The sequence below is a fragment of the Desmodus rotundus genome, chromosome 11, assembly GCF_022682495.2.
Source record: "Desmodus rotundus isolate HL8 chromosome 11, HLdesRot8A.1, whole genome shotgun sequence".
Taxonomy (NCBI): domain Eukaryota; kingdom Metazoa; phylum Chordata; class Mammalia; order Chiroptera; family Phyllostomidae; genus Desmodus; species Desmodus rotundus.
In genome coordinates, this window is record NC_071397.1 from 25335470 (window position 1) to 25353037 (window position 17568).

Sequence of the window (17568 nt, forward strand, 5' to 3'; positions counted from 1 at the left end):
TACTAGAGACATACCCTCAGCATTAAAAATAAAATGAGTTATTTCTAACTTAATACAGTTCTAATTTCAGGTGAGCAAGTTATTATTCAGCACTCATTCCCATTCCTCAGTCACTACTGCTATTATATAAATTGCAACTGTCATAATACAGTTATAAATAACGTAACAAGGTTTTTCTTTACATACTTGCTTCAAATTAAAATCGTTTACAAGTTAAAGATTTAGAGAGTCGGGGTATTACACCATTTATACTTCTAGTACGACCAGCTTTGTCTGGGAGGCAGGGCGTACTGACGGTATATGTTTCCTAGAAATGTTCTTCTGTCGCGCTGCAGCTCAGGGGCACTGGCTAGAGAAGGGCCCGCCTGCCTCCCTGAGTTCATCCAGGCTGATGAATCAGAAGAACAGTCAGGACCTGGGAACTCAGACAGCTTACAGGATAAACTTGTTTTCTGTGATTTTACCTTATTCATTTAGTTTGACATTTCTGAGATGGAGCTTTGTTACCAACTAGCAGCATATGCCAGTGGACTGCAGGAATTAGATTACTGACATGCAGTAGACATCTGGAGAAAAAAATAAAGTAGATATGGATCGCATTTAAAATAAAACAAAACTTTGCTGAGAAAGCTTATGTTTAAGAGATTTAAAAGAGCGGAATGTATACTTAGTCCCAAACTAAATTTTCCATAGTCCTTGGTGTGAGCAGTCAATGTTTATTTGTGTAAAGGGTACATGCGGTGACAGCTAAAAGTCTGTCAAAACCAAAAGTACAGTGGATTAATTCTGCGCTGTTCTTCTGTTACTTATCCCCATCCAGTACTACGTAGCTATTAACTGAAATAGAGTCCTTTACACACAAATAATGAGCTTTTCTCAGACTGATGTTCTCTTAATCCTCGTCTCAGTGTCTTACCTGGGTATTATCATACCGAATGCATGTGACTGGTTAACAGATGATATAACACTTCTCCACTCCCCCAAAACATATCATAAAATAAGTGACTAAGCCTACTGCTAACTTTTTAAAAAGATTTTATTTACTTATTTTTAGAGAGGAGAAAGGATGGAGAAAGAGAGGGAGAGAAAATTTCATGTGTGGTTGCCTCTTGCACACCCCCTACTAGGAACCCAGGCAAGTGCCCTGACTGGGAATAGAACCAGTGACCCTTTGGTTTGCAGGCCAGTGTTCAATCCACTGAGCCACACCAGCCAGAGCAATACTACTGCTAAACTTTTGGAGAAAAATCAATTTGTTAATATTTTCTCATTTCCAACAAGCATAGCCTATTTGTACCTGATTCTCTAGATGAGATTGCGCAGAATAAAGTATGCCAAATATAAGTTTTCATAAAGCCATTTTAGTAACATTTTATCATTCAGGGCTATAACTTGAAACTATTACATTAGAAGTCATAATACTTGGAGTGATTACAAATTAAAACATATAAAGAAAACCTAGAGTATAAATTTCAAGTATTCAAACAAAGCAATGTCAAACCATACATCTTTGAAATAAAAACTAAAATTATTAAAAGTGATTTATTATCAAAAGCACTAAAGTATATATTTATTTTTATTTTAAAAATTAATATCACTATATTTTAAAACTATGAAACAAAAAATATTTTTCTCTTCACAAGTCAGAAAATTTTATAAATTTTGCTTTCTTTTTATCTTAAAACAATGTAATAAAAATGTTAATATTTTCTTTAAAATGAGCCAATAGTACAAAAATTGTTGAAGATTTAACACTGAAAACTCTGAAAGATAGAACTAACATTTTCAGTAAGTCCTATTAAGATTTTTAACACTGATTGTAAGTCAACTTTACACAAAAATTAAAGTTAATATTTTTCTTAGATTTTAGTAATAAATATTTGACATGTTTTAAAGTTTTAGTAACAAATATTTGACATGTTCTAAATTGACATGTTAATTGAGAACAGTATATATTTTCTTCGAATAATTTTCCTATTATAACTTTCCAAAGCTGTTTGAACTTAGTAGACATGTGCTACTACATGAGCACGGGTCTTTAACTGTCAAAAGGAACACTTTTTAATTTAGACAAACTATGTTGTCAAGTGATACATTTACTTGGTGCTTGGAATTATACACCACAGTTGATGTGGCATTACCATAATAATAGTATATATACTAGACTAATAAGTACATTTAAATGCAACTGCTTGCCTCCTCTAGTGGTACAAACCCATAAAGCTTAGAATGTCAATTGTAAATCAATGGTACACATCAATGATCTGATTCTTCCTTTCAATGCATCTTACAAGGAGTCTTTTCCACAATTTAATACTTTGTAAAGTGTCATTCATAGAAACTTTGGCTCCTTTCACCTTAGAGACACATGGGTCAAGTGGCTAATTTAGAACACTAATCTCTTTAAGTTAAATTAAAAGCATTTAATAGGCTCATGCTCTAGCCTATAAACTGAGACATTATTTTAAGTACAAAGATAAAGAATCTTTCCTAAAGACAGTATTAGAAAATACATATATTTAAGAATAAAGGGAAGAAAAAACAAACTGGATCTCACCAAAATAAAAAGCTTCTGCATGGCTAAAGAAAACAGTATTAAAATGAAAGCACAACTAACTGTATGGGAAAACATATTTGCCAATGAAACCTCGGACAAGGGTTTGATCTCCAAAATATATAAAGAACTCACACAACTCTACTGCAGGAAGACAAACAACCCAATTAAAAAATGGGCAAAGAACTGGGGCAGACACTTCTCCAAGGAGACATATGAAAGATGCTCAGCATCACTAGCCATCAGAGAGATGCAAATTAAAACCGCAATGAGATACCACTTCACAACAGTGAGAATGGCCATCATAAACAAATCAACAAACAAGTATTGGAGAGGATGTGAAGAAAAGGGAATGCAGACTGGTAGAGCCACTGTGGAACACAGTATGGAATTTCCTCAGAAAACTAAAAATGGAACTGCCTTTTTTTAAAAACTTTTTTTTATTGTTCAATTACAGTTGTCTGCATTTTCTCCCTACCCCTCCACTCCACCCCAGATAAACCCACCTCCCTCCCCCACTACTACCCTCCCCCTTGTTTTTGTCCAGTGTCCTTTATAGTAGTTCCTGAAAACCCCTGTCCCCACTATCCCCTCCCCACTCCCCTCTGGCTATTGTTAGATTGCTCTTAACTTCAATGTCTTCGGTTATATTTTGTTTGCTTTTTTCTTTTGTTGATTATGTTCCAGTTAAAGGTGAGATCATATGGTATTTTTCCCTCACTGCCTGGCTTATTTCACTTTCCATAATGCTCTCCAGTTCCATCCATGCTGTTGCAAAGGGTATAAGCTCCTTCTTTCTCTCTGCCATGTAGAATTCCATTGCATAAATGTACCATAGTTTTTGGATCCACTCATTTGCTGATGGGCACTCAGGTTGCTTGCAGTACTTGGCTATTGTAAATTGTGCTGCTATGAACATTGGGGTGCATAGGTGTTGCCTTTTGACCTGGCAACTCCTCTGCTGGGACTATACCCCAAGAATAATGAAACACCAATTCAAAAGAACCTCTGCACCTCAATGTGCATAGCAGCACAATTTACAATAGCCAAGTACTGCAAGCAACCTGAGTGCCCATCAGCAATTGAGTGGATCCAAAAACTATGGTACATTTACAAAATGGAATACTATGCAGTAGAAAGAAAGAAGGAGCTCCTACTCTTTGTGACAGCATGGATGGAACTGGAGAGTACTATGCTAAGTGAAATAAGTCAGGTGGTGAAAGACAAGGACCATATGATGTCACCTATAAGGGGAACCTAATCAACAAAACAAACAAGCAGGCAAAATATAACCAGAGACATTGAAATAAAGAACAAACTGAGAGTGATCAGAGGGGAGGAGGGAGCAGATAATTAAGGGAAAAGGGGGAAGGGTTTTCAGAAACAACTACAAAGGACACGTGGACAAAACCAAAGGCAGGTAGGATCATGGGTGGGAAGTGGGGATGGCTGGAGTGGGGGGCAGTGGTGTGGGGAAAATGGAGACAACTGTACTTGAACAACAATAAAAAATGTGAATAAAAAAAGACATAGTTTTAATTCATTAAAAAAAGCCCCAGCATCTTATTGTTTTATGATTACATTAAATCAAATAACACAGCCAAATTAGAAATGTAGCTAGTCATCTCATCAAAGAGAATAAATAGTGGAAGAGGAAAAATATATATTTAAGAATAAAATGATTTTAGATTTCTCACTATATTTACACATATTAAAATAATCTACTGTACTCAGTATATATCTATCTATACACATCCATGTGTATTTCATCTAAAGTCATTTTTACCTCTGTGACACCCAAGTCATTTTTATAGACCACTGTTACCAGCCTGAAGTTTAATTCAGTTTATTCAACCTCTCCTACTTAATTAGCTCTTTCCCTTCACTGTATGCAGTAGACATTACTTTTTTTTATAACAAGAAAGTGCTTTATTTTTTATTCTTGTTTATTCTATTATAGTTTTCCCAATTTTTCCCCTTTTGCCTCCCTCCACCCTAGCTCACATAGTACATCCCCACACTGTTGTCCATGTCCATGGGTCATTCATACATGTTCTTTGACTAATCCCTTCCTGTTATTTTCATCATACCTCTCATACCTCCTCTCCTCTTACAGCTATCAGTCTGTTCCATATTTCCATGACTCTGGTTCATTTTTCTCATTAGTTTATTTTTGTTAATTAAATTTCTCTTATAAATGAGATCATATGGTATTTGTCTTTCACAAACTGGCTCTTTCACTTAGAATAATAGTCTCCAGTTCCATTTATGTTGTTAAAAAAGGTAGGGATTCCTTCTTTCTTTGTGCTGTATAGCATTCCATTGTGTAAACATACCACCATTTTTTAATCCTTTCCTTAACTGACTGGCATTTAGGCTGTTTCCAACATTTGGCTATTGTAAATTGTGCTTCTATGAACATAGGGGTGCATAAGATTTTTGAATATGAGTTTTGAGATTCTTAGGGTATATTCCCAGCAATGGAATCACTGGGTCCAAAGGAAGTTCTGTTTTTAATTTTTTCAGTGAATTTCATACTGTTTTCCACAGTGGCTGCACCAGTCTGCATTCCAACCAACAGTGCACTAGGGTTCCCTTTTCTCCACATCCTTTTCAGCCTATGTTGTTTGTTGATTTATTAATGATGGCCATTCTGACAGATGTGAAGTGGTATCTCATTGTGGTTTTAATTTGCATCTCTCTGATGGCTAGTGATGGTGAGCATCTTTTCATATGTCTATGAGCCATCTGTATGACCTCCTTGGAAAAGTGTCTATTTAGATACTTTACCTATTTTTTCATTGTATTGTTTATCTTGCTGGTGTTGAGTCATATGAGTTTTTAACATATTTTGGATATTGAACCCTTGTCCAATGTATCATTGGCAAATACATCCTCCCATACAGTCAGTATCTTTTTCATTTCGATGAAGGTTTCTTTAGCTATGCAGCAGCTTGTTAGTTTAATGTAGTCCCATTTGTTCATATTTCCCTTGCCCTAGGAGATACATTGGCAAAAATATTGCTTGGGATATCTGAAATTTCACTGCCAATGTTTTCTCTAGGCCTTTTTATGGTATCATGACTTTTATTTAATTTTTTTATCCATTCTAAGTTTATTGTGGTGTATGGTATAAGTTGGTGGGCCAGTTTCATTTATTTACATGTACCAGTACAGTTCTCCCAACACCATGTGTTGAAAAGACTATTTTTACTCCATTGTATGAACATGCTCCCTTTGTCAAATATTAATTGGCCATAGAGACATGAGTTTATTCCTGGGCTCTTTCCTCTGTTCCATTGGTCTATGTGTCTGTTCTTATGCCAGTACCAGGCTGTTTTGATTACAGTGACCTGGTAGTATAGTTTGATATCAAGTATTGGGATCCCTTCAACTTTCTTCTTCTTTCTCAAGTTTGCTGTGGTTATTTGGGATCTTTTTTGGTTCCATATAAATTTTTGAGGTATTTGTTCTAGATCTGTGAAATATACTATTGGTATTTTAGTAGGAATTGCATTGAATCTATAGATTGCTTTGAGTAGTATGGACATTTAGATGATGTTAATTCTTCCAGTCAATGAACAGGGTATGTGCTTCCATTTATTTGTATCTTCCTCAATTTCTTTTTTCACTGTTCCATAGTTTTCTGAGTATAGATCTTTTACTTCCTTGGTTAAATTTATTCCTAGGTACTTTTATTTTTTTATTATTTTTTGTTGCTATAGTAAATGGGATTTTTTTCTTGGTTTCTCTTTCTGATAGTTCATTTTTGATGTACAAAATGCTATCAATTTCTGAATACTGACTTTGTATCCTGCTACTTTGCCTAATTCACTTATTTGGTCAAGTAGTTTTTTGGTGAAATTTTTAGGGTTTACTATAGACTGATAACAACTAGTGAAATTAAAGCAGTAAGCAAAAGCTACTGACACACACAAAAGTCTAGGCCATGTGGCTTCACAGGTAAATTTTAGCAAATGTTCAAAGAAGAACTAACACCTCTCCTTCTCAAACTATGCTAAAAAATACAAGAAGAGGGGAGACTCCCTAACTTTTTTTACTAAGCCAGTATTATCCTAATCCTCAAACTAGGTAAAGACACAACAAAGAATGAAAATTACAGGCCAATATCTCTGATGAACATAGATACTAAAATCCTCAAAAAATACTAAATGAATCCCTAAATACATTAAAAAGATCACACACTGTGATCAAGTGGGATTAATTCCAGAGATGCAAGGTTGATATAATATTCATAAATCCATAAATATGATATATCACATAAACAAAATGAAAAACAAAAATTATATGATCATATCAATAGATGCAGAAAAAGCATTTGAAAAAATCCAGCACCCACTTATGATAAAAACACTCAGCAAAGTGGTAGTAGAGGGAGCATACCTCAACATAATAAAGGCCATGTATGAGAAACCTATAGCCAGCATCATACACAATGGGCAAAAACTAAAAGTGTTTCCCTTAAGATCAGGAGCAAGACACGGGTGTCTGCTTTCACCACTCTTATTCAACACAGTAGTCATTACTTTCTGATCACATGTAATATAACAAACAAGCAAAAATATCTTAGACAAGGAATGGAATTTATTGGTAGCCTAGTAGTTTGAAGAATTTCAAAAGGAACTATAGGAACTGCCAGGACAAGTTGTTTCTCAAGCATTTTTCCTATTGCATATACATCTCCATGTGAAGGGAACATGGTGAGGTCTTGGCTGCACCAACTGAAAACTGACAAAAGAGAAAGCTTCTCCTAGCATCAATTCTAAGGAAGAGATTCAAATGGCAATATTCCAGTCACATGTCCAGATCTGGATCAATCATAATTGCCAGATGGATGTGTTTGTTATGTGTTTTAGCTTGAGCTCTTCCAAGAGAAAAATCTTAGGTAATAATTTGCAAACAAGTAGCTTATTTGAAAGGTAGTCCCAGGAATTAATGCAAGGAAGTAAGAAAATAATACAGGGAAGGGAGTGGTTTAAGTGGCAGGCTATTGTTCTGGGCAACTAATGCTCCAGGCTACTGGAGATCATCTTAGAAACCTTGTGGGACAACAAGAAAGCTGGGGTATACATCCACAAATTCTCTTTCCTCACGTATATCTCCATATTAAATGGGAATGCTCTTAAAACACTGTACTTTAGTTAACTTGTTTGTCTGTCCTTTCTACTCTAAATTCCTTGAGGGCATGTCTTTGCCATGTTTAATTTATCCAGCACCTGACTCAAGACTGGACACATGGTAGGAAAATCAATATATCCTTGTCAAATGAGTTAATAAAGAATGAAAATTTCAAATTTCTAGGACACCAACAACATGCATTTGCAAGATTGGCATGTTCTGTGTACAGAGCTTAGAGAGGCAAAATAATTATGTGTATTATGAAATAAATTTTGAGCTGTGTAAATTGATTGCACACTAAATCACCAAATCTAACACTACTGAAATACCAAGACTGAAACCCATCTGTTTCTAGGAATCTTATGAAAATTTGTCTTTCTATGTCATATTTTAACATTTATTAAAGCACTAATGTTTATCACAAAATTTTAAACAAATAAGATTGTATGTAAACCAAACCTGTATTAAATTATTGTTACATATTTATCCATATACCTATTCTCTACTATAAAATATTTAATGTAATAGGAACCAAATTATCACAACTCAGTTCTATTCAGAAGACCTGAGCCTTGCTCTTATCTTCTCTTATAAATGTGACCTCAGAAGTTTTGAGGTTTTACTACATTTGTAATTTTTAAGTTGCTCATATTGAAATTGATTAGTTTTGACTATAAGTTTTAATTACACTAAGTGAAATAGTTTCCTGCTGAGCAATCAATTTGGCATAAATCAAATTATTAGTTTTGTACTTGCTGGTCACAGGGTAAATTTTAATGTCATATATAATTTGTCTTCTCTGTAGGCACACTATTACTCTGGTTCTAGGGTTTTAATTATAATCATATTCAAATTGTGGTAGAACCTACAGATTGACTAAAAAGCATTAACACAATTTCAGAAACATATGCTGAACTCTCAGATTTTACCCCTTAAATCTCTCTTCTCATGACCTGCTATGTTCCAGTTACTTGGTGAACACCAACAACTTGCAGAGTTTCAGTGGGGCTTCCATATCATATATTTGAATAAGATGTTAAGTCTTGGAATTATTTCTAATTTTAAAAATCAAAATTCTTTAAAATGGAACTTGATTGAAATATTTTCTTTAAAATGATATAATGGCTTTGACATAGGCAATATTTTAAATAATTATTAGAGTAACTCAGGGTGTAATATCTAAAATATTTCAGTCAATATCTTTTCAAAAAATATTTTGAGGTATTTTTTAAAAGAATGTCAGAGTACTTTAGCTACAAAGGTTGAAATACTCAAGGTAATATTAAGTAATCATTTTACAGTAGTTAGAACTCATTTACAGAAACTTAGTCCTACAATATCTTAGGTCCAGAAAAACATTTTTTCGTCATACACACACACACACACACACACACACATACATTGTGCTTACCTGCCACTCTGTCCATTGATTTTATATCCACTGATTTTATTAGTCACATTTCTCTGGAAGCCCTAGGTAGAATGACAAGTTTCCAAGAAAAAAATACAGGATTTTGCTTATACACAATGTTGAAATCTAAATTGTCCCCATGCTATTTTTGTGTATGCTCAAAAGATGGAGAATCTTACCATTAATTGATAGGGGGGGATAACATGATATGTCTGAAGTTATTTTCCCCTCATCCCACAACAGGAGGGGAATCTCATTTTTAAAATTCACTACGTGTATTTATGAATTGTAAATGAATTATAAAAAAACATGATTTGAGGCTTCTGGTCGAGATGGTGGTTTAGACAGACATGGCAAATCTCTTTGCACAATCACATCAAAATTACAACTAAAATATAGAACAATCATCATTCAGAACCATCAGAAATCTAGTTATCACTCTGATAACTATGGAATTAAAAAACACACATCCATCCAGACTGGTAGGAGGGGCACAGTCACGGAACGGGCCAGTCCCTCACCTATGTGTGGTGGTTAAAAATTTGGGAGGGATATCTTGGGAGCGAGGAGCCTCAGCCCCACACTAGGCACCACCAGCCCAGGGCTCCAGTGCAAGGAAGATAAGTCCCCACATCTACTGGCTGCAAAAACCATTGGGGATTGAGTCAGTGGGAGAAACTGCTTGAGAGCCAAGCAGTTCCTCTTAAAGAACCCACACATGGACTCACCTACTCAGACTCACTCCCTCTGATCTCCAGCACCAGAGTAGCAGCTTAAAAGGCACCAGTGGTATATAGGGAGAAACTGAAGTATCTGGCATCAAGGCGAGCAAAGGTCATTGTCGATTTTCTAAATGCTCCCCCCACAGAACTGGCAAACTGGTACCATATCTGAGACTCCATCAACCTGGCTAACACTGTTTGACCCACCTTGGAGATCCCCAGAGACTCCACCCCACCTAATTTACAGGCCCAACCAAGCTGCTTTTCCATATGAATGGCTGGTCTTGGCTTCTGCTTCACAATTTCCTAAATCCTATCAAACAAGCAACAGCTGGCTTCAGTGAACCCCAGGCCTGGCAATAGCAGCAGCCAGCCTAGATTCCCAGCTGCACTTTGCCTGGGAATCTCCAAGCCCAGAACAAGTAGCAGCCATCTCAGATTACTTTACAGCTCAGGCAGGGTGCCCTGGGAAAAACACAGGTTGCGGCTGACCTTGGCCTGCACCACTTGGGAAACCCCAAGGCCAATGCACACAGTAGACAACTACAGACCATGTCAGAGGGGCAGAGTTTGGTGGTCAGTGGTCACAGTCAATCCTTGCAATTGACTGGCCTGGATAAATCCCTTCCATTGATCGTCCAACAGCAACCTACAAGACGAGGGGGTACTCAGTCCACAAGAAGAGCACACCTTGAGTACCGATTTTCAGTGATAGGGGAGCCTGTGCCACTGGACCCTGCAGGACACTTACTACATTAGGCCACACTACAAAGACACAGAGTCAAAGGAGCTTTACTTAACATAGAAACAAACATGGGGAGGCTGCCAAAACAAGGAGACAAAGAAACATGGCTCAAATCAAAGAACAGATCAAAACTCCAGTAAAAGAGCTAAATAAAATGGAGATAAACAAACTACCAGATAAAGAGTTTAAAACACTGGTTATAAGAATGCTCAAGGAATTTAGTAAAGACCTCAACAATGAAAAAATGATCCAGTCATAAATAAAGGATACACAAATTGAAATAAAAACAATTTACAGGGAAACAAGAGTAGGGTGGATGAAGCTGAGAATCACATCAATGATATGGCACATAAGGAAGCAAAAAACAACCAATCAGAAAACCAAGAAGAACCCCCCCCACCCCCAAGAAATGAGGATAGTGTAAGGAGCCTCGGTGAGAACTTCAAATGTTCTAACACTTGCATCTTAGGGGTGTCAAAAGGAGAAGAGAAAGAACAAGAAATTGGAAATCTATTTGAAAAATTTGTGAAATAAAACTTCCCTAATTTGGTGAAGGAAATAGACATGTAAGTCCAGGAAGCACATAGAGTTCCAAACAAGATGGATGCAAAGAGACCCACTCCAAAACATCACAAAATGCCAAAGGTTAAAGATAAAGAGAGAATCTTAAAAGCAGCAAGAAAAAAGAAGTTAGTTACATACAGGGGAGTTCCCATAAGACTATCAGCTGACTTCTCTAAAGAAACTTTGCAGGCTAGAAGGGATTGGCAAAAAATATTCAAAGTCATGAAAAGCAGGGACCTACAGGCGAGATTGCTCTACCCAGCAAAGATAACATTTAGAAATGATGGGCAGATAATGAGCTTCCCAGACAAGAAAAAAAACTAAAGGAGTTCATTATTATCAAATCATTATTATATGAAATATTAAAGGGACTTAAGAAAAAGATCAAAACTGTAAACAATAAAATGGCAATAAATACAAATCTATCAATTGAATCTAAAACACAAACTAAGCAAACAAGAAGAATAGAGATAGAACCATGGATACAGAGAGTGTTTTGATGGTTGCCAGATGAGATGGGGTGTGGGGGAATGGATGAAGAGGTGAGGGGATTTAGAAACACAAATAGGTAGTTACAGAATAGACACAGGGATATAAAGTACAATATAGGAAATGGAGTAGCCAAAGAATTTATATGCTTTACCCATGGACATGAATAATGGTGTAGGAATTGCATGACAGAGTGGGAGTGCTGGGTGGAGGGAGGGCAAAAGGATAAAGTCAAGGCAACTGTAATAACATAATTAATCAAATATAATTAAAAATATGAATTCAAAACCAATGCCCATCTCATAGAAGATTACCTGTTGAAAAAAGTTTTTATTAAAATTGAGAAAATAAATTGCTACTCCACAATAAATATTTATATATTAGTTACATTCTAATAATATATTACCAGGACAAGTAAAGCACCATGGAGTAATCTTGCTGAATAAAGTAGCCTGATATTGAATAATTTTTCAAAAAATTTCATTTAAATTATGTACTTCATAATTACTGAGGTTTGCAGGGCATCAAATGCTCTCTCTCACATTTTGTCCTAACTTGCTTTTCCTGCCTCATTACTGAAAACATTTATGTATAAGATCTATATGCCCACATTATATGCTTTATATCTGTGTCATTGTTGCAAAATACAATTACCAATAGCTTTTCAATTTCTACTTACAGTCTCTCAGAAGGCCCAGAAGCTCCTGTCATATACACAGGTGCTAGGATTTGTCTCTATATTCTTATAATAGATTACCTGATATAATCAGGAAGTTTTAAAGGACTTATACAAATAAGGAGAAATAGATTTGACTAAGATAACAAATTAATTAATGTCTTCTAAGCTGGTCTTTTTGGACCCATACTTTTCCGAGTGAATTAGTTATCCTTATCTTTAAAAGACTCCTATTCTAGTAGAGCCAGTTACAAGGAAAGAGACATGAACCCATAAGGGAGTATTAGGAAATAAATAGTAGTTGTACACCTTTAAGCACATTGTGATTTTTATGTTGTCCTTATGTCATTTCCAGTTACAATGAAAAACCCATGATGTGCTAGTTTTATGGCAGGGTGTTACTGTGAAGATGGTAACAGATGTGTAATCAGCAGTACATGAACAGTGACCTTTTACCTAGACTACCTGTGCATTAATCAGGTCTCTTTTAGTTACAACTGAAGAGATCCCAATCAAGCATCTTTAATGATTATGGGTAAAATTAGTGGCTGATGTGACCTAGAAAGCTAGAAGTAGCCTGGCTTCAAAAATGGATGGATTCAGGGGTTCCAATAATGTCCTTTGAACTGTTTATTCTCTCTCTCTTCCTGGGGTTCTCTCTCATTGTACAAAGTAGCCACCACAGTCATATGATTCTATTTTAGCAATCTAAGTAGAAAGAAGTAATGTTTATAGATAGGTCCAGGAGAAAAGTAGCAGTGAAGTATTTGATTACCCTAGACCAGCTACTTTCAACCTTTTTCATCTCATGACACACAGAACATAATTACTAAAATTCTGCAGCACACCATTAATATATTTTATGTTTTGCTGATCTGAAAAAATAGGTATAATTTTGATTCATTCTTGTAGGACAACTATTATTGTGTTGGCTGTTATGTTTTTAATTTGACAGCCTAAAGGAAAAGAGGTAAGTGTCCCTGACTAGGCAGGTATTGCACATTTTAGAAATTCCTGCGGCACACCAGTGGGCCCACAGTGGCACACCTGTTGAAAGTCACTGCCCTAGATGAAACCTGTGCCCATTTCTACCTAGCTGCTATTGTCGGGAACAGGACATGGGCAAGATTATTCAGGAAAGAGAAACTGTAACAAAGAATGAGAGAGGATTTCTGAGAGAAGGAAAAAGAAGAGCCCAAAGCTACAAAGTTTCATCCTATTCCCTTTTCTCCATTGCTATTTAAGTTAACTTTTTAAAGTATTCCCCCACTATGTTTATACACTTGGATTTGGAGTCAGATACTGCCCCATCCCCCAATGTACATAGGTTTTTTCTCACCCATTCTTTAAAAGCTGTCATCCACAGAGAAAACAAAACAAAAAAAATACAATATTAAAACAAATATAAGCTCTTACCTTCTCTACAAATACAATAATGCTTTCCATCCACCAAAGTCAAGCATGTTGCATTGTTTCTGCAAGGGTCAGTGAGTGGATCACTGAGGTTATAGTGTTGATGGCAAAATTTTCCAGTATAAAAGGGCGGGCACAGGCATACAAACTGCCCGGGAATGGTAGATTCATGACAAAGAGCTCCATTCATGCATGGGTCAGAGTCACACTCATTTATTTCTTCACTACAGTTCTGTCCAGTCCACCCAGATGTACATTCACAGCTGAAATAAAATTTTAGGAATATGAACAATACTGTTTCAAATTTATTCTTTGCATTTCTATGTAATTACTACCTTGAATTAATAACTGGAAATTTTTATTTATGACATGCTAGGAAATTATACATGCTTTAAAATATTGTTTGCTAATTTCTTGAGACAATTTAATGTTTATTACTATGAAACTGACTGCATTGGCTGAAATACAATTTAAGAAGCATTTGGTAAATTGCTAACATAAGTAGGTCTCTGAGACATATCAGAGAACTCCAGTGCTACCAATTTCAATTTTAGCAACTATTCAACTGAATTACCAATTGAGAAAATTTTCTCAAATATTTCTTTTATGTAAAACATGTTTTACCAATGATATCGCTGTTTATAAGTCTCAGATGATATTTAATTTAATGTCTTAAGAATATGTGATTCTTAAAATTATCAGAATATTTATAATAGGGGCTCCTTTATGTTTCCGTCTTTGTTTCCATTTTTGCATGCTTTAATAACATCTTTCCTATTAACATATGAATAATGTGGAAAAATTGAAGAGAAAGCAAAGAAAAAATAAGGCATTTAGATCTTGTCTATATATAACAGCTCAGTTTAATCCTCAGCTACCTAGTATCTGTTATTCTCTTAGACATTTTTGACTTCAAATAGCATTTTAGCCAAACATCTTCTATCAACCTAGGCTACTACTGAGTTCTGTTATTGAAAGTAGGAGAATTCTGACAGGGAACACAGGAAAAGGGGTTTTCCACATAAGTATTATTCAAATAAGGGAAATGAACAATAATGAAACCTGCCAATATGGGTTAAATGTGAGGATCATTAATCAACTGGCTGAGTGGAAGTCAACCCCAACCTGTGGGCAGGTTCAGAGACAGAACTCCTGTCCGTCTGTGGCCAAGGCAGAACTCCAAAACTCAAGTAAATATACTATTTGGCAAGTAATAAAACACGAGACAAGGCATAGAGGATATTAGAAGTATTATTTTCAGAAAATGATTATTTTACTAATAAACTAGATAGTTAAGATAACTTCAAATGAATATTACATTGCTGATACATTTAACTTGCTTCATGATAGGTGATATTTTGCTAAAAAAGAAAAAAAGGGAAAGGGGGAAAGGGGAGGGAAGGAGACAGGGAAGAAAGAAAGAAAGAAATAAAGGAAAAAAGAAAAGAAAAGAAAGAAGAAAAAGAAAGAAGAAAGAAAAAAAAGAAAGAAAGAAAGAAAGAAAGAAAGAAAGAAAGAAAGAAAGAAAGAAAGGAAAAGAAAGAAAGAAGAAAGAAAGAGGGAGGGAGGGAGGAAAGAAGAAAGGAAGAAAGAAAAAGAAAGGAGAAAGAAAGAGAAAAAGAAAGAAAGGAAAAAAGAGAAGGGGAGGGGAGGGGGGGAGTGGCAAAGCCCCAGGAGTATCTAGCCCATTCTGTTTTAATAAATATAGAGGATACCAATAGAATGAGTGGAGATAGTTGAATGACTGGCTTACGCTGTACTTGAAATTAATTCTAAATAGATATGGCACCCACTGACATGAAAACTAAAATAAATAGGGGACATGATGGCTTTAGGCATAACCAACTAATGATACATTTAGTAGTCCATAAGATTGAATCCTATATTTAAAAAAAAGATAGATTTTACAGCTTTTTTTTTTTGAATTTGGTAGTTTGGAGACAATGATTGCTACCATGCAAATTGAATATTTCTTTGTAAGGTATGTTTGCCAAAGGCAAACTTTACAACTGAAATAATTTATACCTTTGAAATATAAAAAAGTTCAATGGAAATATTATTTCTTTAAAGAATGAATAAAAATTCTTGGTATTTTTTTCTTTTCTAAAATATAGTGAGATTATTTTGGTGGCTATTCACACTAGTTTGCTAGATAGACCTGCTTTAGGCCTATCTTTCTGAAAAAATCTTTCTATGGTGTTAACTCTTCATCTTTGATTATCTCCAATATTCCTAAATGAAACTGAATATTGTCCAAAAAAGATTATAATATTGCTTATTTACTAACCCTGAACATGACTTCACCTTGCTCTAAAATTTGTTTGCCACAACCTTTAGGAAATCATATATACTATCTTGTGTTGTAAATATTTTCATGGTTTATATCTATTATTAAGCTTTTGGCTCCTCAATATATAAGAATTTTCCATTTTTTAATTCTCATGTATATAATATGCATATGTTTAATATAAATATTGATTAATATATGATTTTTAGTTGGAAACATATACTTACCTGAATTCTTTCTTTTGGAAAATTGGTGACCCAACAGCTTAATAAAATTGGTAATCTCAGAGAATTGTAAAAATTAAATGTGATAATGAATAAAAAGTATATGTAGTTTCTGACATCATAAATGCTTAGCCACCTACCATGGTTACTACGTGCTCCCAAAGAATTTTAAAAAGCATTTGTTACCCTGTTAATGCCTCAAAAAATATACATCTCAAGAATGGATATTGCTTTAATTTCTAGTAGTACTTTTCATTTACTTGTCTAGTCTTCATATATTAAACTGTCAAATAGGTTATCCAATTTGATACTTCTAATAAAGCACTGAAGAAAGAAGAGTTATTCATATTCTTTACGGAAGGCATAGCCAAAAGTGCAAAGCCTGAAGTGATGTATCGGCTGTCACGTGGTTAGCAAACCTGAGAACTGAAACCCAACATCTTTTTCCCATTTTCTTTGCTTCCTTTATATTTTTCTATTTTGCAGAAATCCAATGTACAACTATGCAACATTTTGTGAAATAATGTTAAAATTAGGAATAACAAAATCCCAATAAAATAGCTTCAGTGCATATATTTTATTTGCAGTCACTTTACTTCTAAGGGGTGTTGCACAAATACTTGTTTTCCTTTTTCTCACGCTTGTTCGTGAGTCCATAATTTCAACCAGACAACTTTAAAAGAATTCCTTGTTAATAACTGACAATGCTTGACTATTTAGCACATGTGCTGAAGATTTGCTTTATCTTCCCAAATAACAGGTGGCCTGAGATTTCATGCGGGGTCCTTACAAGGATCAAATCCTCAGGAAGGCATCTGGCCATATGTCAATGGGACTAATGATGCCAAGATGAGGCCTATGGAGATGAACTGATATTCTGTAGAAAACAAAGTTCCACAGAACAAAGTCACTACTAGTAACTAATAATCAGACCTACACATTTATTTATTTGAATTTGCTTTGTACATATCAGAGAAACTAGTCTTTGATGGATTGGAAAACCATATTTGATATGAGAGCTTTGATCTGGTTTTTAGTTTGTACCATTCAGGATTCAGTGTGATCTGGCAGGATTTTCCAAACTCACAGCTAGAAGCAGAATCTTTAGGTATTAAAGAGAAAACAACAACAAGAACAAAGACACAACTAGACTTTTCAAGTGTGCAGTTACCAGTAGTAAACACTTGAAAACTGAGTGTTTGCTTAAAGTATATTTTAATTTGCTGTCTTCCCCAGTGAGGGAACCAAAAAGTCATTGGCATAAAATACACTGAATACCCTCTAAGTAAGAACATTTCAGTTTTTAAGTGTTGCTTTGAAGTACCAAAGCTAATAATAAAAAAT

At 35.1% G+C, this 17568-nt stretch overlaps 1 protein-coding gene across 1 annotated transcript in view; it reads right to left on the minus strand.

Moving 5' to 3' along the window:
* The window catches only part of EYS (eyes shut homolog), a 1562674-nt gene that overhangs the window by 937312 nt on the left and 607794 nt on the right, over window positions 1–17568 (minus strand). Inside the window, 1 exon segment of the mRNA XM_071219700.1 lies at window positions 13717–13976. Within this exon segment, the coding sequence (XP_071075801.1) occupies window positions 13717–13976 (260 nt within the window).